The sequence below is a fragment of the Pistacia vera genome, unplaced genomic scaffold (assembly GCF_008641045.1).
Source record: "Pistacia vera cultivar Batoury unplaced genomic scaffold, PisVer_v2 Contig630, whole genome shotgun sequence".
Taxonomy (NCBI): domain Eukaryota; kingdom Viridiplantae; phylum Streptophyta; class Magnoliopsida; order Sapindales; family Anacardiaceae; genus Pistacia; species Pistacia vera.
This window is the reverse complement of record NW_022196480.1, coordinates 113,260-133,851: the sequence shown is the minus strand read 5'-3', so window position 1 is coordinate 133,851 and position 20,592 is coordinate 113,260. Positions and strand designations below refer to the sequence as shown.

The window sequence follows — 20,592 nt, the reverse complement described above, 5'->3', positions numbered from 1 at the left end:
TGTTGCTTGATCCACTTGCTTCTTAATGTGAAATAAGAAATTGAACCCATCCGAAATAAGAAATTGAACCCATCCGAGTACTGGATAGCTAAGATGGTTGGGGCGAATTAGAGATAGTATAAATAATCATACAGTCTCAAGTTTAATTTCTCATCTGAGCATCCACGATTTAAAAAGGGAGTCGTGATAATGAGTTATTGTTCTACTTTTCCTAAAGATTAGTTAAGATGCGTGTAAACTGGCTCAGACACCTTGATTAAAAAAAAAAATTTAATTTATTCAACAGACTTGTTTATAAATTTGAACTAGCTAATACTGAGAAGTAGAAACTTCAAGCTACTCGCATCACAGACAAAAAAAGTTAAATGTATGATAAGATTGGAAGACAAAGAAGAGAGTTCTTGAATTTGCATTCCAATAAAGTGTCACATGCAAGGATAACTACGAATAAAGCGGCGAAATTAAGTTAATTATCTCTTTATAATTATTATATATATGATTCTAATGAACTCAATTTGCAATTAAATAACAACTATTCTGAAGCTCTAAGTGATCCCAACATGATATTCGATTTTTTTTTACTGATTCTCCAATCAAATTCTATGCATTGACATAAAACTCATGACAGTGATGAATATATATCTTAGAAGTCAAGCAAGACTATGTGTTAAGTCAGTGTGAATGGAATTGTATCAATACATAGAATCCATAAAATGTGGATCTTGATCGAGCTCTTGAAACATTACAGAAATTCCCTGTACAAGTGGGATATTCACCATGTTCAAGTTTATTCATTCAGCAAAACTCACATGTATCGACATCTATACATAGGATGCAGTAGATATATAATAGTTCTTTTAATTTCTCCTTATCATATTATGACACATTCAATTCATTTGTAATACACTCTGAACAACACAGCTTTTTCAGCTTCCTAATATGAAGGTAAGTTATAACATTATGAAGAAATAATATGAAAGAAGTGTTAATATATAATTATGACCATGTTCTTCGGTTCAATTGTGCAGCAGAAGATAGTCATTAAGGTGCAAGTTATAAAATGTGACAACTGCAGGTCCAAGGCCATGGAGACAGCCGCCGCCGCAGATGGTATGTGAAGTCACAGTTAAAAAAGATGCACACCCTTTTGCCCATTTTTTATGTTGTTTAAGGAGTTATTTTCTTTCCTGACATGATCATATAGGTGTAATCTCAGTGAGACTGGAAAACAGAGAAAATATAGTGGTGACTGGAGATGGAGTTGATGCAGCCAACTTGTGCATTGAATTGAAAGAGAAGCTTGGCTATGCAAGCTTAGAGATTGTGGAAGAACTGATGGAGAATACAGAAAATAATGAAACAAATCCAACTCCCTCTACATTTACTTCATATGCATCAAGTTGTCCAAATTGTAGAGATTCCGACTCTTGCCCATGCACCATTCTTTAATTATATTGTTCCTTCTTTCCCCTTTCTGCAACATAATTATACCCACAATTTTTTTTTTTTTTTTTTTAACATTTTATATGTTTCTATAATGTATCTAAAGTATAACGTTGTGTATGTTAATGTACAGAATTGATTGATATAATGTGTAACCATGTTTGGTTAGTTAGAGGCAGGCCGGCTCAAGGGGTAGGGACATTAGGCACCTGTCTAGGGCCCCCCAAAAATAGGAGCCCAAATTTTTTATAATTTTTTTTTTAAATATGTATAAAAATGAAAATTGTGTATAATTTCTTATCTAGGTCAAGGAACCCCCAAAAAAAGGCAAAAATACCTAAGTTTATTATAAACTTTTTACATATATTTCTACCCAAAGTTTAACAAAATAATAAGTTTGTACATCTAGTTTCATAAATTCCAATTTATACCCCTAAATTAACACATTGAATTTCTTTTAATAATGAAAAGCTAAAATAATCATTTACATGGCTCAAATTACTCACCCCCAATTCCATCCCACAATTTGACATTCACATAAATCATCTCCACCCCTCTTCCACCGTTGATCGTTTGGAGCTGATTCTGGTCAATTTTCTCACTAAAATCAACCAGAATCATCAGTTCATCACTCTATCATTTCCCAAGTGTTTTCCTAACCTTGATAGCCCTCGCTTTGGCCGATTTTATAAATCTTGCAACCCAACTCCACAACGCGCGATAGCCATTTCTAGCCTTTTCGACATGTACCCAACATTGTTGGCCTTCCCCAACACCACCATCTTCCTCCCCTCAGTCCTCTCACCAAAACCCCTATCATACCTCATCTGTTTACTCTGTCAATCGCCAGCCACCAATACCTTTTGAGCCGCGACTTCTCAAGCCTTTTCCGACCAATCCTAGCATTAGAAATCACCCATTTCACCACCCATTGTTTCTCCAACATCTGCTCTCCAAAACTCCCCACCAACCTAACCCCATTAGCCCGTCGGTCGCCAGCCACCTCTCCTAGTGATTTTGAATCTCAAAAGGCAAGAAAAATAAATTTGAAATAATTTTTTTAATATATGTTTATATTATTAGAAGACCCCCATAGTAACTCTTGCCTAGGGTCACAAATATTCTTAAAATGGTCCTGGTTAGAGGTATGCATAGACCTCCAAAACTCTAGAAAACTAAATCATCTATGAAAATCATATAAGCTTTTCAGTGTCTCTTATGATCATTTGACCACAACCTAACATCAGTAAATAAATCAGTGCCTCGTGGAAAATTAAAAAGCCTGTGTATGTAATTGTTATTATGACCATGTTGTAACATTTCAAATCACTTGCGAATAAGATTTAAGGTCAATAACCACCCCTAAGTGGTCGAGTGAGACAATAGAGACTATTAGGTGAATCAATCAAGAGCTCTTGAGTTTTATTCCCCAAGATTGTTAGTAGAAGTGGTCACTAGAGGGTTTATCTAGTCATTAACTTGAAGCTCCTGAAAGATTAATTAAGATGCACGCAAACTAACCCAAACACCCCCGATCACCTTTTATTAAACATGTTTTGAATAAAATAAAAAACTACCGTAAAGCTTAAAAATAAGCAAATTAAGCCTAAAGTACAATATCTACTTGGGGTTAATTTTATTCATCCGAAGAGATAGTTAAGTCTTATACGTCTCAACAATCCTTAGAAATAATTAAAAATACCCTACGTAAGGGGGGTTTTAGTAATTTCATAACCAAAAAATTGCTAGAGTATATCAGGGAAAACGAATTTAACCGTAATTACTCTGTACAATCTTCAATAATATTTATCACCAAATTAGAATGACTTGGACTAGGGAAAGCTTTGCATAGGTATCAAGTGCACATGTATAATTAGATTTTATACCAAAATGTTACATCTCAGGATGATACTTTGTACAATTTGTACATTAATATAGAATGACATATGATTCCCATTAATATATAAACAATGGCCTTTACATTAATATATAATGGCTTGTGAATCACATTAATACATAAAGAATGGCCGTTACAGCTTCAAGAGAATCACCAAGTTCAGCATCATCACAGGGCTTCATGCCAAAATGAATACTTCCATAAGAAAAAACAAGTCAATAAATTACATAAACTCAACTTGTACAAGAAGTATTATTGAAAAATAATCTCATGACCAATTATTATCTAAACATTATTGTTTTGGAAATTTAAGATTTTCTGAATACTTTAATGGGTCAAAATCAAGCTTTCTTTTCACGCCCTTGCTGGAATTATCTTTATAATATGATTAATTGAAGTTGAAACCCTTAAATAATGTTGCTTCCCCGTTAATCCAAAGTAGAATCGGTAAACATCATCCAAATTATGTTATTTTTCAATTGTGAATGTTTTTGTGGCCTATTCGTGTTTAGGTATAGGCTCTACACCACCAGGACCGAACCGGCTGGTTCGATCGAGAATCGAACCCTTATCCAAGCCTAGTACATCCTAAATCCAGTTATAGTAGTTAGACGGAATTGATCAAGGTTGAACAAACGGAATAGTGTCGAATCGTCAAGTTAGAGAACCGGACTAGTGACATTAGCATGGCATTCTAAAATTCTAATAAATTTCCAAAATAATTTCATCTAAATCCAAAAAACAACATAAATAAAATAAAACGAAATCCAAATAACAATATGTCATGCTGATGTCACTGGTTCGATCAGTTGGTCAAATCAGTCAACCCGAGAACCGACCCCTTGACAAGACCAAGGCCTAGCTGCTCTACTCAATTCATTCGTGCCATGATAAGTCATCAATTTTAGAATCAATGTAAATTGATCGAATATAATTTCATTGTTTACGTCAAGCTAGCCCAACATGATAGATCCAAAAGGTCTAAACAAGTGGGCTACACCAACACGATACAACCCATTTTACACGTCTAAGTATATGTACTAGAAGCTTTCAATCTCTGTTAAATTACACGTCTAAACCTATCCACCCTATCATAATTCGCCCTAACCATCTGGGTTACCTATGAATGGATGATTGATGTTAAATTACTACATAAGTAATGATCACTATCGGTCGTCATGTCTTATAAGAGTGATATCACCGCTAAGAAATATATACATCTTATGCAAAGTTTTATGTTATTTTATAGTTGCAACGCATTGAAGGGAACACACATTTTTCAAACAAATACTAGACATGAGAAACTAACGTCTAAAGATATTTTCATGAAGTAAAATGTGAAATTGATAATAAATATGATAAGTCAACATTAGATAAGATTATTGTAATTGCAAATGTCACAACACAAGACTTAGAGCCTACAATTTTATTGAACCAAAAGTCTTTATTAGTTTTTGACTCTTGAATGAAGCAAAATGCAAACAAGAAATCCTCTAGCAACTCCAAAAGCAATATTCAGTGGAATTTCTCAAATTCAAACTAGCATATAACATAAGCAAACTACATAAAAAGCCCCTATGAAAAATAAAAATAAAAAAAATTTCAATTGTAGTTTGTACACATTTTCACAAGATCAAAACTTGAAGAGGGTACTAACCATTAAGAGAGAATTCACACAAGATCAGGGTCCCATGTTAGCTGGTCAATGCTCATCCGTCTCATGGACCTAGCCATGTGCTCATCAGAAGCGCGAAGTCTAATCAACCTATTCTGCATACTCTGAAATGATGCAACACCAATTGCTTCAGATATTAGCTCCCGTTGCAATGGATCATCGGAAAAATTTATAAGAGCCTCTGCAGCATTGTCTCTTAGCTCGTCAGATTCATCGTGCAGCAACTCGATCATAATTGGCACTGCCCCCGCATCAGCAAGTGCTACTCGATCTAGCTCATTATAACTTAATTGGGCAATAGCCCCAGCTACCTTCTCCTTAACTTCATCATTTTCATAACTCAAAAGACCAACTAAGACTGGGATTGCACCCGAGCTTCTAACAAATGATGTTGAATGCTTGTAACCAGAAAGATCCCACAAAACATCAGCAGCGGCAGTTTTAGCTTCATCGTCACCTTCTCTTAGAATTCTCACCAAGTGTTCAACTATTGAAACTGCATTCGCTTCTGCAACAGCTAATATGCAAAACACATCCTCAGCAATTTCTTTGCCAATAGGATCAGTTCTTTGAAGTAGCTCAGCATATAAGGGAATAGCTCCTGCTTCAGCAACTGGCCTAATGTAATCAACATGAGCCGAAATCACACCAAGAGAATTACCAGCCACCAATTTTGTTGTACCATCTCCAATCCTAAACAACTCCACAAGAACCGGAATCACTCCCAATTCAACAAGAATATGCCTAGCACGCCGCGAAACCCCAAGCAACCCTATTGCTTGACAAGCTCTCTCTCTAGAAACCATACTGCCAAACTCAGCTGCCTTAACAAGAAATCTTAACCCTCCTAAACCAACAATTACCCTCCTAACCTCCCTCAACAAAGCCAGCGCACTCAAAATCTCCAACAAATACTTCCTAGTACCATCATTACACGAATTCAACATATCAATAATAATCTCCACCCCACCGTTCCTTGCTACAATCACCCGATTTGCTTTCCCAAATGTGACAAGACTCCCTAAACACTTAACAAGAACTCTTTGAAAACCATTATCAGCTTGTGGCAATAACCTTAACAAAAAACAAACAACACCAGACTGACCAATCTCAGTTGCCAACCTACCATCAGGCCCATCGCCTTGAGAAGCAATTTGTTTTAAGCAATAAGCAGCTGCTTGATGCACAGGCCAGCTGCTATTTTCTCCAAGAATCTTGGCAAGGATTGGAATAGTCCTGGNTATTAGTTTTTGACTCTTGAATGAAGCAAAATGCAAACAAGAAATCCTCTAGCAACTCCAATGGCAATATTCAGGGGAATTTCTCAAATTCAAACTAGCATATAACATAATCAAACTCCATAAAAAGCCCCTATGAAAAATAAAAATGAAAAAAATTTCAATTGTAGTTTGTACACATTTTCACAAGATTAAAACTTGAAGAGGGTATTAACCATTAAGAGAGAATTCACACAAGATCAGGGTCCCATGTTAGCTGGTCAATGCTCATCCGTCTCATGGACCTAGCCATGTGCTCATCAGAAGCGCGAAGTCTAATCAACCTATTCTGCATACTCTGAAATGATGCAACACCAATTGCTTCAGATATTAGCTCCCGTTGCAATGGATCATCGGAAAAATTTATAAGAGCCTCTGCAGCATTGTCTCTTAGCTCGTCAGATTCATCGTGCAGCAACTCGATCATAATTGGCACTGCCCCCGCCTCAGCAAGTGCTACTCGATCTAGCTCATTATAACTTAATTGGGCAATAGCCCCAGATACCTTCTCCTTAACTTCATCATTTTCATAACTCAAAAGACCAACTAAGACTGGGATTGCACCCGAGCTTCTAACAAATGATGTTGAATGCTTGTAACCAGAAAGATCCCACAAAACATCAGCAGCTGCAGTTTTGGCTTCATCGTCACCTTCTCTTAGAATTCTCACCAAGTGTTCAACTATTGAAACTGCATTCGCTTCTGCAACAGCTAATATGCAAAACACATCCTCAGCAATTTCTTTGCCAATAGGATCAGTTCTTTGAAGTAGCTCAGCATATAAGGGAATAGCTCCTGCTTCAGCAACTGGCCTAATGTAATCAACATGAGCCGAAATCACACCAAGAGAATTACCAGCCACCAATTTTGTTGTACCATCTCCAATCCTAAACAACTCCACAAGAACCGGAATCACTCCCAATTCAACAAGAATATGCCTAGCACGCCGCGAAACCCCAAGCAACCCTATTGCTTGACAAGCTCTCTCTCTAGAAACCATACTGCCAAACTCAGCTGCCTTAACAAGAAATCTTAACCCTCCTAAACCAACAATTACCCTCCTAACCTCCCTCAACAAAGCCAGCGCACTCAAAATCTCCAACAAATACTTCCTAGTACCATCATTACACGAATTCAACATATCAATAATAATCTCCACCCCACCGTTCCTTGCTACAATCACCCGATTTGCCTTCCCAAATGTGACAAGACTCCCTAAACAATTAACAAGAACTCTTTTAAAACCATTATCAGCTTGTGGCAATAACCTTAACAAACAACAAACAACACCAGACTGACCAATCTCAGTTGCCAACCTACCATCAGGCCCATCGCCTTGAGAAGCAATTTGTTTTAAGCAATAAGCAGCTGCTTGATGCACAGGCCAGCTGCTATTTTCTCCAAGAATCTTGGCAAGGATTGGAATAGTCCTGGCCAACACATCTTCAGAAAAACTACCAGTGACATGGACAAGGTTCAATATAGCCTTTACTTTCATAGCCTCAGACCCAGAAACAACCACTTCTTCAAAGTGATTAAAAGCTTCTTCCCAATTTGAGATCATCTTTCCCTGAAATTTCTCTATGTCTGAATTACTCATTAACAACACAAAATAGTCAACCCCACTAATTAATCTTCAAGATTAACGACAAGAGGAGGAAGAAGAAACTCTCTCTCCATATCAGCTTCAACAATAATTAAATTATAATATAAAAAATACAACAAGAAAACGATGAAATAATAGCACGTGCATACGAAACAGAGAAAAGGACTGGAACAATAGAACAGTAGTTACCCTTAATGATTTGGATTGTAAATAAAGACGAAGGCTGTTTCTTTTTATGGTGGGGAACTTGAAAAAAACAGAAAGGAAAGTTGGTTGGTAGCTTTGGATTAATACGAAATAAACAATTCGGATTGAAATAGAACAACAGGTAAGCTTTGCCTCTGCCGTAATATTTTATCTCATCGAGCTTCACGACACGTTCCAGCTAGCCGAGATGAAATGGATGCCGTTTAGGGTATGGGAGAATTTTCGAGGTAAAAATGAAAAACCATCTATAATCTTCAGGGGTGCGTTTGTAGGTAGAAGAAGTCTAAAGGGTTTGTGATCACTGATCACTTTACAATTATGGGGTTTTTAATAAGTTAACCAAAATACAGGGTGTAGGTGACATCATAAGAAGACTAATCCAAAATACAGGGTGTAGGTGACATCATAAGAAGACTAATCCAAAATACAGGGTGTAGGTGATATCATAAGAAGATGAGGGTTGTTTTTACCCCTTATAATTGATATCGATAGTAAAGCTCAAAATGTTTTAAAACTAACACAATCCCCCCTACTTTCAGTCTCCAACCGTAACTTACATTTTAATCCTCTTTTCCCTGGATTTTTTTTAATCTGCAATTAGGTGAATACTGAACAAATTTAAAGAGATGAACATAGCTAGAACATGATTCAAACCCAGCTCCAAATTTTCAAAATTCATCATCAAATTTTAATGAATAATTTTCATTTTGTTTTCTGCAACAAAGGTAACAAAAGGGAATTGACTGGTCACTTATATATCAAAAGTAATATCCATTCAAAGCCCAGAAAGGCAAATTTAGCATTGCTTCAAATATCAGAACAAAATTGACAATGAACAATGTCAAGAAATTGGAACACACCTCTCTAAACAAAGCAAATACCTAAAGGGTTCTTAAAAATATATCACTAAGTAAAAAAATTTACTGACAATAATTTTAGCTATCAAATAAAATTTTGCTCTGTTGCGTTTCAATATGAAAACTCGAAGTAAAACAATGTATCATTAAAAGTGCATCTCCCCAAGTTATTGAATCCTGTAGTGAAGCAACAGATTGTCGTCTGAAAATCTTTCCAGTGAAGGTGATCATTATCGGCGACTCAAACATCCACATTTTGCGAGGAACTTGTGGCTGAAATCAAAGGTTATTTACGGTATTGAACAAATGCTCGGATCACTTTCTCAATGAAGCACAGAACAAGCCACTGGTATCTCTGCAGCATTACAGTGAAGAAGATATCAAGCGTAGCACTCTATTTTATAAAAAATTAGCAGAACCATGCCAATAGAACCACTCAACATTATTTTTTATTCTTAAGGTGTTAGTAACATTTTTTGAAGCAGCCTCTAAAATGAAGGGATCAGTAGTTTAAGTCATTACCTTTGTACTATGGATTCTGCTGTACTTGTCGATGTATCTGCAGAACCCAATCCATATAACCACTGCTACCACCGATCTGGTCCTCAACAAGGTTTACAAGAAGTAAGAAGCCTTCTCTGGGCTGTTCACCTTGTCTTACAAGATGACACAGCTGATGATATGAAAGATCAATCATTCTAAGTCCCTCCAATATCTTCGATAACTTTCTTGACATTTCATTATCACGCGTACTAAGGCTGACCTGATTCCCAAGAATTAAACAAGAAAATGATACCAGGTTAATTCAATTACAGCCTCATCACAAAGCAGCATGGAGAAACAGGAAAATTGAATTATCATTGAGATAAATGCACAGGCATAAAGTTCAAGATTCAATTAAACACAATAAACAAAATTAAAGATCGAACAATCACAGTCCAATTGGAAGCTATATTATAGGGACACCTAAGGCTAAACTATATACGGGATCCATTTTCTTTTTAGTTTTTCAGATATTCTAATTTTTATAACTTCAATATTATCACTAGGTCTTTTAATTTACAAATTATCACAACCTACATGTTAGAAGTNAAAGCTCAAAATGTTTTAAAACTAACAAAATCCCCCCTACTTTCAGTCTCCAACCGTAACTTACATTTTAATCCTCTTTTCCCTGGATTTTTTTTAATCTGCAATTAGGTGAATACTGAACAAATTTAAAGAGATGAACATAGCTAGAACATGATTCAAACCCAGCTCCAAATTTTCAAAATTCATCATCAAATTTTAATGAATAATTTTCATTTTGTTTTCTGCAACAAAGGTAACAAAAGGGAATTGACTGGTCACTTATATATCAAAAGTAATATCCATTCAAAGCCCAGAAAGGCAAATTTAGCATTGCTTCAAATATCAGAACAAAATTGACAATGAACAATGTCAAGAAATTGGAACACACCTCTCTAAACAAAGCAAATACCTAAAGGGTTCTTAAAAATATATCACTAAGTAAAAAAATTTACTGACAATAATTTTAGCTATCAAATAAAATTTTGCTCTGTTGCGTTTCAATATGAAAACTCGAAGTAAAACAATGTATCATTAAAAGTGCATCTCCCCAAGTTATTGAATCCTGTAGTGAAGCAACAGATTGTCGTCTGAAAATCTTTCCAGTGAAGGTGATCATTATCGGCGACTCAAACATCCACATTTTGCGAGGAACTTGTGGCTGAAATCAAAGGTTATTTACGGTATTGAACAAATGCTCGGATCACTTTCTCAATGAAGCACAGAACAAGCCACTGGTATCTCTGCAGCATTACAGTGAAGAAGATATCAAGCGTAGCACTCTATTTTATAAAAAATTAGCAGAACCATGCCAATAGAACCACTCAACATTATTTTTTATTCTTAAGGTGTTAGTAACATTTTTTGAAGCAGCCTCTAAAATGAAGGGATCAGTAGTTTAAGTCATTACCTTTGTACTATGGATTCTGCTGTACTTGTCGATGTATCTGCAGAACCCAATCCATATAACCACTGCTACCACCGATCTGGTCCTCAACAAGGTTTACAAGAAGTAAGAAGCCTTCTCTGGGCTGTTCACCTTGTCTTACAAGATGACACAGCTGATGATATGAAAGATCAATCATTCTAAGTCCCTCCAATATCTTCGATAACTTTCTTGACATTTCATTATCACGCGTACTAAGGCTGACCTGATTCCCAAGAATTAAACAAGAAAATGATACCAGGTTAATTCAATTACAGCCTCATCACAAAGCAGCATGGAGAAACAGGAAAATTGAATTATCATTGAGATAAATGCACAGGCATAAAGTTCAAGATTCAATTAAACACAATAAACAAAATTAAAGATCGAACAATCACAGTCCAATTGGAAGCTATATTATAGGGACACCTAAGGCTAAACTATATACGGGATCCATTTTCTTTTTAGTTTTTCAGATATTCTAATTTTTATAACTTCAATATTATCACTAGGTCTTTTAATTTACAAATTATCACAACCTACATGTTAGAAGTTAAATTTGTCCCACATCGCGCCAATAGTGGGCTGTTATGGTGTATATAAATGATTGGGCTCTCTCCTCCCTTGAGCTAGCTTTTGGGAGTGAGTTTTACCCAAGCCCACTTTATCATGGTATCAGAGCTACGTTTGTTTCGCTCCCCTCTTTGGTTGGAGCGATGATGGGTTTGGATCCCGGCCTTACACGTCGAGCGTCAGGGAGGGTGTTAGAAGTTGAATTTGTCCCACATCGCCCCAATAGTGAGCTGTTATGGTGTATATAAGTGATTGGGCTCCCTCCTCCCTTGAGCTAGCTTTTGGGAGTGAGTTTTACCCAAGCCCACTTTATCACTACATAATACAAACCCCAACTTGCAGTTATTTTATAAACTCGAGTAAAAGTTTATATATATGTATGTATGTATGTATGTATGTATGTATGTATATCCAAGATCAACATCCATGTTGGTATCCTCATTATCCAGAAGATAATTTAAACTCTAAACAATTATCAAAAATGACCTTATAATAAACACAAAATACCGATACCATTCAGTATGGTCTACGAAAATAACATAGCATACCTTGGATAGCTCAGCCGCAAAGTCTTGGCCAAGCAGATTCATAGCTACATCAGGCGGGAGCATTTTACCAAACCATATAACAAAACGGAAACCGTCATCATATATATAAAGTCCTCTAGAATCTAGGCTCTCTGCAGCCAGTGGTAACCTCTTCATGTTGTCTAAAAGCTCCTTAACGTCACCAGATGGCTGCATACATCAAATGCAAACTGTTACTTTTGTTAAACTTACATTATTATTTAAGAAGTTTAGCTGCAAAAAGTTCTTTTACCTTTAAGAGAAAATCATCAACTCGTATCAAGCTGGGGTACAAGAGTTTCAACAAGTTTTTAATAGGCAATGCCATCATAGTGTAACCTGCTGCACAGCGTTCATCAAGTGGAGCATCAGCATATCCTCCTCGAAGTGGTGTTGATTTACAAAGTGCTAAACCATACAAAGTTAAGTACTTCAGAGATTCAGGATATATCATCCTGGCTCCCAAGCGATGCTGCACAGCATGGAGATTCCGATATTCCTTCAGAGCTTTGACAATCCTTTGCTGCACAGCGTTCCGTGCGTCTTCCAGCTTATGTGATAATGTTTTCTCAATTGCTGCAAATTATTTCGGGTTCATTGACAAAAACATAAAATCAAGAACCAATCTGAAAACAAAATTGATTACACATGACAGTACTAGCATAGCTATAGATCAACCTACCTAACCTAGAAAATAAAGAAACAATGGCACCAGTGTCTGCCTGACGATACATCTCACTTAGATCTGAAACAACAGGAGCTGATAAAGTATGTATCCGGATACGCCTCTCTCCGCAAGATGCAGTGTATCTTTTAATTGTCAAAGAAAAATCAGTAACTGCAACCTTTTTTTTTTTTTTTTTTTCATGCAAAAAATACTACCTCACCAATATTGGCAATCAAATTAAAAAAATAAAAAAACAAAACAAAACAAGAAAAACTGATTTATTCTTTCATTAGTCAAAAAACTACAATCACTCACTACAGGAAGTTAAAGCAAGAATACAAGGGGGGGAAAACGGCAGTGAGGAACAATGTCATACAGAAAAGTTGAGGAAATATGAGAAATCAAAATTTCAAACAGGAGAAAAGAAAATTAAAAAACAGAGAATCTAATCCCTAAAACAAATTTTGGATGGAAGGCAATATCTCTAAGTATTCAGAACAGGAAACAGATTAAGTCTTAGTTGACAATTCAAAAGAAAATAACATTGAGTTTCAATTATATTTTACAGGAAACGGCCCCAAGTACATAAATGCTAGAAAAAGGTTATCTAATAAGAAAAAAAAAAACCAGCAAATGATTAATCTAGACCAATCTTAAGAATGGGGCATACTTTCTCTATTTCTTATTCAGCTATTCTTTCTCACTGACTCCAAAATTCCACAAGCAAATGACAAATAAATTCAAAATTAACGATGTAAAACTAATATTTGGGTGTGAAAAGGCATGTAATCAGATTCTTAAGTACCTACATATTAGAAACCAATTCAGTAGAATTTTTATTTAGCAGAATCAATTCACATTTCTTAAACATGCAGAGCCATCACATATTCATCTATTTGTAGTTTGGATTTCAAATGGATGCCGACTTTTAACTCAAGAGGATACAGCAAAGCAACTTGAAAATATACTGTCTGAGTTGACAGTAAAGTCTCTTCAAGAGATAACTGCATTGCATATGCCTTATCACAATCTACAGCTGGAAGTGCTAATAGATCAGTGGACCTCAGCATAAAGTTCCCATGATAAGACGTAAACCGAATCCCTAGAAGCACCAAAGACAAAAAAGAATCAGCTCTCTCTACATGATAACCATAAATGACTGCAAGTGTATGTGTCTTAAACAGAAAAGACTCTCATATATCAAAATGAGCTGACCTTTTCCACATCTTACGCGCATGACAGCCTCCCAAGCAGTTTCCCTGGTTAAATCTCGTGATAACTCATGTGTCAACTTAGCTCCATGAAGGGATGACAGGAAGTTGGGGTAGTAATACACTTGACCTCCAGTATATTTTGCCAAAGTACCTATATGAGAAAAAAATATCAACCGAACTGCTACTAAATTCAAAAATCAGGATGGACTCTGTCCAGTTCCCATAACTTGCAATAATATAAGCCTAAAACAACCACCACTTACCTAATGAGGCTATATCAGTGTATTTGTCACTGAAAGCATACACATTCACAGCTATCTGGAACTTGGTCAAATCAGCAGCCATTTGTTTATAGAAGGGATCTTCAGGTATTCTTAATGCATGTTCTTTATCGGTCCCATATACACGAACATCATCTCCCCTCAACTTCAAACGCCCAACACCAAGAGAAGGCAGGCTGTTCTGAAATATTAGCAATTTTCCTCCAAGTCGACTCTGTGAACACACAGAAAGAGAAATTATACAAAGGGAATGAATTACCAAGGTCATCATAGTTCAAACTATTTTATAATGGCATAATACCTTAATCAAAAGCCACATTATGCTGGAAATGTAATCACCAGCAAAAACTTTAAAGGGAGAAAAAGAACTATCAATTGTAGAAGTTCAAAGTAATGGAGACAACTATACAAACCATAACCATGAATGCCGCTTTAAGAGCTGGACCAAAAGCAGACTCTACATTGACGTTGTCCTGAAACATGGTTGGTAAGCTATCTAAGAATGTTCCCACCACACTTCTAGATTCAGACAAGTTGACAAGGAGATCATCTGGCAAGGGGACAAATATGTCATCTAGATCAGAGACCACCATCATCTGAGGTTGTGTCAAAGAAGACTGCATAGGCAAACCAAAAAACAAAATCAGCATGATAAATTGTTTGAAACTGAAAAAATGACAGAAGTACATGAAAAAAACAATTTTAAGATGATCCAAGTTACTTGCCTTCATATTATAAAAATGGATAGTGCTATCATAAGTAATAAATCCAATCTGTGTTCTAGGGAAGCCTGGCAAGTCATCCAAACATGACTTAATAGTTTCAGCCACAACCTGCACAAAAGTCAAAGAAATTCATGTTTTAATATGAGAACCAAATGAATTATCACCCAAATGAGAGGAAAATATTAACATCATTCCCATATTCAGTTATACTTGCAAACCTTACCAAATGCCCGTTGGATTATTAATTCATCCCATCCATTTATACACTAGCCAAGACTTGGGCCTCTTACTTGCAAACATTAACATATCAATTCTGGACATGCCCAAATCAGGCCAACTGTGATCAATCTTTATTATTCTACCACTAGCAAAGCATACAATTATAAAATATGCTAAAAATTTATTCCTAATATTTTAGGAGATTCTAAAAGGCCATCTTAACAAACGCATACAAATGAAAGATAAACAACCTGAGTGTTACTACTTCAGATAAAAATGCAGCAAACATATATCAGATGAAAGAGCCCCAACATTTTATGGTTATGTTAGCACATCCTAAGCTGAAAGTGCTTACCTCAAGCATACCACTTCTAATTGCAGATATTGACACATCAATGAGAAAAAAGTACAGAGGCGGCATCGGAGGCCGCACCATATACTCAGTAGGAGCAACAAATTCCACACTACCCTTCGTAAGTTCAGGTCGCTGATCTAGATCAATTCTTCTGCCAGTGGCATCTAAATGGGCAAAATAATCACCTGGAACTGAACAAAAAATTGAAGTCAATTAGCAACTATCCCTTGCCCCAGAAAAGAATACAGGAAATTACCACCAAACAACCACTTTCTAATAAATTAGGTAAACTTGTAATTGCAAAATAATTAACAAATATAAAGCCAAAAATCATTTATGATATAAATTAAGCATGCAACAATTTATTGCAATATAACACAATCAATTATAGTTGAAAAATAAATGTCAAAATCAGTTGAACTGCCACAAGTTGTATACACGGACATGAAGACCATAATGCAAACAGATTCAGAACAAATCATCTCAATAAAAATACACTTCACCTCGTAATTTATCATTATTTAGCAAAACATCAGGTCATGGCATTCAAACTTAAGAGAAAAAATATTAAAACCAAAGAAAAAATGACAAAATATAATTAATAAGCATTGAGCATATGAAAATTATCAACATTAAATTATTCTACTAAGCCAACTAGTAATCAGAGATTCCAAGTAATGGCTGACAGAAGTTGGTTACAGAGCCAATTCATGCTTCATATCAAATCTTTGTTTCTATGAAATTTTTGGGGCTTACCATCATTAAGTAAAGAACAGATGTTGCAACGCCACTTTCGTCCAGCATCAGTAAATGTCACATAAGGATTCACATATGTCCGACATCTTCGACAACGGATAATCCCAGTTGAAGCAAAATTAACAATGGGCACTTCCTCCTGATAGAAAAAAGAGTAGATATTAATGGAAAATAAAATAAAACTCCAATAACTGCAAACTATAGTACATCAAAATTCAACTTTGTTTGAAAACAGAGACTAACCCCTGAAGGAGCTTCAGCAAGAGGACAAACAACTGCCCCAAGAGGCAAATGCCACCTTGAAACCAAAGATGAGGAATTTGGTATTGCTGTAGTAGTAAGCCTTAGATATCTAGAATGGCAATTCAAGGGGTACATCTCAGCAAATGAATTTGGCTCCACATCCCCCTCCAATGGCCTTGGTAATGCTTTCAAATCAACTCCAGGTTCAATTGATCCCGGAAGAGACCCAAAAGAGAGAGAACTGAATTCTTCTGCTAAACCTTGCATGACACCACCAGGAGGCCCTGGATGTTGGGAAAGCATGCCTGGTGGGGTTGCTGCTGACATAGGTGGGGTGAAACCTCCCTGATGAGCAGGAAAAGAAGAAACTGATGTTGGTGGGGGAGGTACATAACTTCCTGGATAAGAAGGATAAGAAGATGGCATAGTTGGCAATTGGGCAACTGCATTAGGCTGTGTATTCACATATCCAGGCAAAGGAGGCTGCAAAGTAGCTCTTGCAGAAGAATATGAGGAATCCACAGGAGTAAATGAAGGCTGAGAGCTTGGCCTCGGGGCTGAGAATGATGAATCAGAAAAGGCTTGAGGAACATTCATACTAGGTGGTGCAAAATTTGCTCTTTGAGCTGGAAATCCCATCGGCACTGAAGGAGGCTGTGGACGAAATGAAACTGGAGGAGTTGAAACTTGACTAGCAAATGGCTGAACCAGTGGTGGGCCAACAGGTGGAGCACGTGCTGGTGGACCTTGGGCTGTTGAAGGAAATTGCGGTGTAGGAAAACGCTGGAAAGGTCCAGCAGTGGGTGGGATATATGTTGTTGGTGTAGAAGACACAGACGGATCATTGAACCTCAGGGGTGCAGTAGGTCTGAAACCAGAGCCATCCGATCCAACTGGTGGCCCAGATGACACAAAAGGCCCAGTAGCCTGAGGAGGGGCAGGTGGAGTAGGCCTAAAACTAGAGGCCTCCGGTCCAACCAGAGGACCAGATGACGGAAACGGTGTCGCCGTTGGAGGTGCAGACGAAGGTCTTACAGAAAAACTTGGACGACCAGGATTTTCTGTCCCCATGGATTTGATTAATATTACTTGGTCCAATTGCTACAGTCAAGCTTCCATCACCTAAACCTGCCAAAACACACAAATCAACAATCTGACAAACAGAATAAAGATTCATTTCATAATAGCCCAGAATATCTGAGTGTCGATAGAATTCTAAATGATAGATAGAACACACGCATCTTTGCTATTAACAAAGAAAGCAATATTTTTGAAAACATGGAAAAAAGATTTAAATAATTGCCCATAGGAAAAGGCATAGTATCTAAGTCATGAAGAAACAGAAAACGGTTGAAAATTTTTATCTTCTGAGCTGTAACCAATTTTTTTTTTTTTTTAATAACTGAGTAGTCCCGTAATAATAACAATGATAATCAGTTCTCACATTTCTAAAACGATGGAATAAATCACTGCAATTCATGAGTTGAAAATTTTAGAATCAAAATCTACAATTAGATTTGGCTTTTCTTTGCTCGGCAACTACATTTTACGCTGCTCAGTGCTCACCCAACAAAGCTAGAAACTCTATCAAAAGTGTAAAATAGAGAATGTAGTTCGTTTTAAAGCTCTATCAAACTGCCACATCCCACCCACATCAACAAGCTAATGAACCTAGGATTCCCTGCCCAAAAGCAAACCCGTGCGGGCAGGGGCCCAAAGACAATTTCTACCTGGTTGGACCCAAAATTTGACACAAACATTCCAAATCAACTTACTTCACCACTCACCATTTTCTTAGCCCAAAAAAAAAGCTTAAGCTCTATCCTACCCACAATCCTATCTGTTAATCAATACACGTTCATAGGAGAAGGCTAACGTCATTCTTTCCTGAAAAAAAAAAATATCATCAATACTCCACCTGTTTAACGATGAAACTTTCAGTCCATGCAGTATTACAAGCCCAAATATTTAAACTACGAAAAGGTCAATCCTGGTCACCCTACAAAGTTTCAAACTATTGATGCAATGCGTAAATTAAGTCATCAGAACAGTTCTCCACACCCAATTGCAAATTTCTGTAAATGACACAAATTCACATGAAAACTATCGATCCCAGCTGCCAATTCCCGAACACAAATTCAAATAAAACAATAAAACGAAAACAATAACAAAAATTCACGTAAAAATAACGAGAACCCAATTGCCAAATTGATCCAAAAACAAATCCCAGTTCACAAAAACCATAGATCAAACGTAGAATCCCTCACTCACTGAAACATAAAAGTGGCGTGGAAGATTCGGAAAATTACCTGATCAGAGAAGAAGTCACGTGAGATAGCTACAGAATTTTGATTCAGTAATCAGTAGAGACAAAAAAGCCAGACCCAGATGGCAAATCAGTGAAAGCGGACCTGCAGTAAGTCTGGGTTGACAAAAAAAAGCACTAAAGATGTTGATTTAGATCGAAGAAGCAGAGAGTGGTGACGGTGAGTGTCAATAGAAAAAGGGGGTTTGAGTTTAGATCCAACGAGGAGGCAGAAACCGGGTAGGAGATCAATTGAGAAGAAAAAATTGAAAAGTAGGAGAGAGAACGAGCAAGTGAAACTATGATGAACCAAGTTTCGGGTTTTAGCGGCTCCGGCCCATCTGATTTGCGACCCGTTTTACAAATTGGATTATTATATATTTGTAAAATAAAAATGTGTACATAGCAATATAATAACAAACGATGAATTTGTATTATTGTAAACGCTAAAATCTACTGTTGTGGAAAGAATAACAAATAATGTGAGGTTGAGATGTGAAGTTAAGGCCACTGACAATCTGTTGCTCCTACACACATAAAGGAATTAACGTGAAGCAAACGGAAAACACCGAGGTGGTATTTCTCGTAAGCACTCCGACGCTCAAGTCAGTAAGAATAACAAAGACTTTTTGATAAAGGTAAGGGAAAGAAAAGGTTACCAGTAGCTTAGTCGGAAACTAAAACCACGGTGACGATATATAGCTCTCAAGAATAAGAACTAAGGGATTATAAGGTGTAATGTTGATGCCTAAATAGGAGTAAATGACATATTCTCACGTAAGGTTTAGTGAAATCCTAGATTGGTACCCCCGATTTCATAAATTCCATATTCCTACCCTTAAATGGATGCTGTTACATTTTTTTTTCACCGTTGAAGGTTAAAATGGTCTTTTTAGGTGCTCTCCCACAAGATCTACCTGAAATACATTGCCCACAGGTTGTTCAATAAAACTACCCACCCAACCATCCACAACCTATTTGCTCGATAGTCATGATCCAATGTGCAAGGACAACTAGAGTTGGCTTTTGCGGCAGCTGGGAGAAGTGTTTGCAACTCAAGGGGCATCTCTTTGACAAAAACCCATCTCACCGAATAGGGGAAGCAGTCAAAAGGCTGGCAACAATGAAGAAGAGGAGGGGAGATGGAGAAGAAGAAGGTTCAAGGGCAATTTGGTAAAAGAACCCTTTGCCCCTGTGTCACAACCTATCCATCACTAACGACTTCCATGTAAGGGTGGGAATCTGGAATTTATAAAACTAGGGGTACCAACCTAGGATTTCACTAAACCTTAGGTGGGAATATATCGTTTACTCCCTAAATAGTGGGGTGACCCTTGTTTATATAATAGTTGTGGGATCTTCGTATCCTAATAGGATTCTGAATCCATAAAGGAAGAGGTCTAATGAAATAAGAAAAATTCTGATTCACTTACCTTATTAGTAGCAAGAGTCTTAATTTATTCAAGATACGAAATTTTGGGCAAATTAGGATAGAATCAAATAGAAAGAATCTTATTTACCTCGTTTCGGAGGTCTGGCCTTAAGTGGGCTGTTGATGATGCCTATTCGGGAGGAAGGCTAGATTTGGGCCACAAGTTTTGGCCCAAATCATGAAATCTGATGCTGGCCCAACCAGAGTTGGATCGTGTCCTTAGGCCGTTGTAGTAGAAAATGTCTATTTGGGCCTGATAGGCCCCAAGTGATTTTTGACCCCCACAATTATATATAATGTT

At 36.8% G+C, this 20,592-nt stretch overlaps 4 protein-coding genes and 1 long non-coding RNA gene across 8 annotated transcripts; 1 reads left to right on the top strand and 4 right to left on the bottom strand.

Moving 5' to 3' along the window:
- Positions 1-939: 939 nt before the first annotated feature.
- Positions 940-1,449, top strand: LOC116111286 (heavy metal-associated isoprenylated plant protein 47-like). The gene is made up of 3 exons (XM_031397488.1): positions 940-945; positions 1,029-1,110; positions 1,205-1,449. The coding sequence occupies exons 1-3, from the start codon at positions 940-942 to the stop codon at positions 1,447-1,449; spliced, it is 333 nt and encodes a 110-aa protein (XP_031253348.1).
- A 3,313-nt stretch (positions 1,450-4,762) lies between these two features.
- On the bottom strand, positions 4,763-6,377 carry LOC116111285 (U-box domain-containing protein 4-like). Its single transcript, XM_031397487.1, has 2 exons — positions 6,373-6,377; positions 4,763-6,251 (listed from the first exon to the last, which is right to left on the bottom strand). Exons 1-2 carry the CDS (start codon positions 6,375-6,377, stop codon positions 5,012-5,014), a joined length of 1,245 nt encoding a protein of 414 aa, XP_031253347.1. The 3' UTR covers positions 4,763-5,011.
- LOC116111314 (armadillo repeat-containing protein 4-like) lies at positions 6,357-7,953 on the bottom strand. The gene has a single exon (XM_031397510.1). The coding sequence runs from the start codon at positions 7,890-7,892 to the stop codon at positions 6,483-6,485; it is 1,410 nt and encodes a 469-aa protein (XP_031253370.1). The 5' UTR covers positions 7,893-7,953; the 3' UTR covers positions 6,357-6,482.
- Positions 7,954-8,859: 906 nt separating this feature from the next.
- Positions 8,860-9,751, bottom strand: LOC116111313. The gene is made up of 2 exons (XR_004125049.1): positions 9,485-9,751; positions 8,860-9,317 (listed from the first exon to the last, which is right to left on the bottom strand). It is a non-coding gene; the product is annotated as an uncharacterized LOC116111313 (long non-coding RNA).
- Positions 9,752-10,315: 564 nt separating this feature from the next.
- Positions 10,316-19,138, bottom strand: LOC116111263 (protein transport protein Sec24-like At3g07100). Of its 4 annotated transcripts, XM_031397454.1 has the most exons (15): positions 18,864-19,138; positions 18,342-18,441; positions 16,555-17,682; positions 16,312-16,450; positions 15,556-15,746; positions 14,982-15,089; positions 14,670-14,873; positions 14,239-14,470; positions 13,977-14,126; positions 13,707-13,863; positions 12,777-12,904; positions 12,348-12,670; positions 12,077-12,265; positions 10,941-11,181; positions 10,316-10,773 (listed from the first exon to the last, which is right to left on the bottom strand). In XM_031397454.1, the coding sequence occupies exons 3-14, from the start codon at positions 17,623-17,625 to the stop codon at positions 10,948-10,950; spliced, it is 3,126 nt and encodes a 1,041-aa protein (XP_031253314.1). In that variant the 5' UTR covers positions 17,626-17,682; positions 18,342-18,441; positions 18,864-19,138; the 3' UTR covers positions 10,316-10,773; positions 10,941-10,947. The 4 variants fall into 4 exon arrangements, with proteins under 4 accessions (XP_031253314.1, XP_031253313.1, XP_031253317.1 ...); XM_031397453.1 differs by lacking the exon at positions 18,342-18,441; XM_031397457.1 differs by lacking the exon at positions 18,342-18,441 and having other exon boundaries at positions 16,555-17,676.
- Between the last annotated feature and the right edge of the window lie 1,454 nt (positions 19,139-20,592).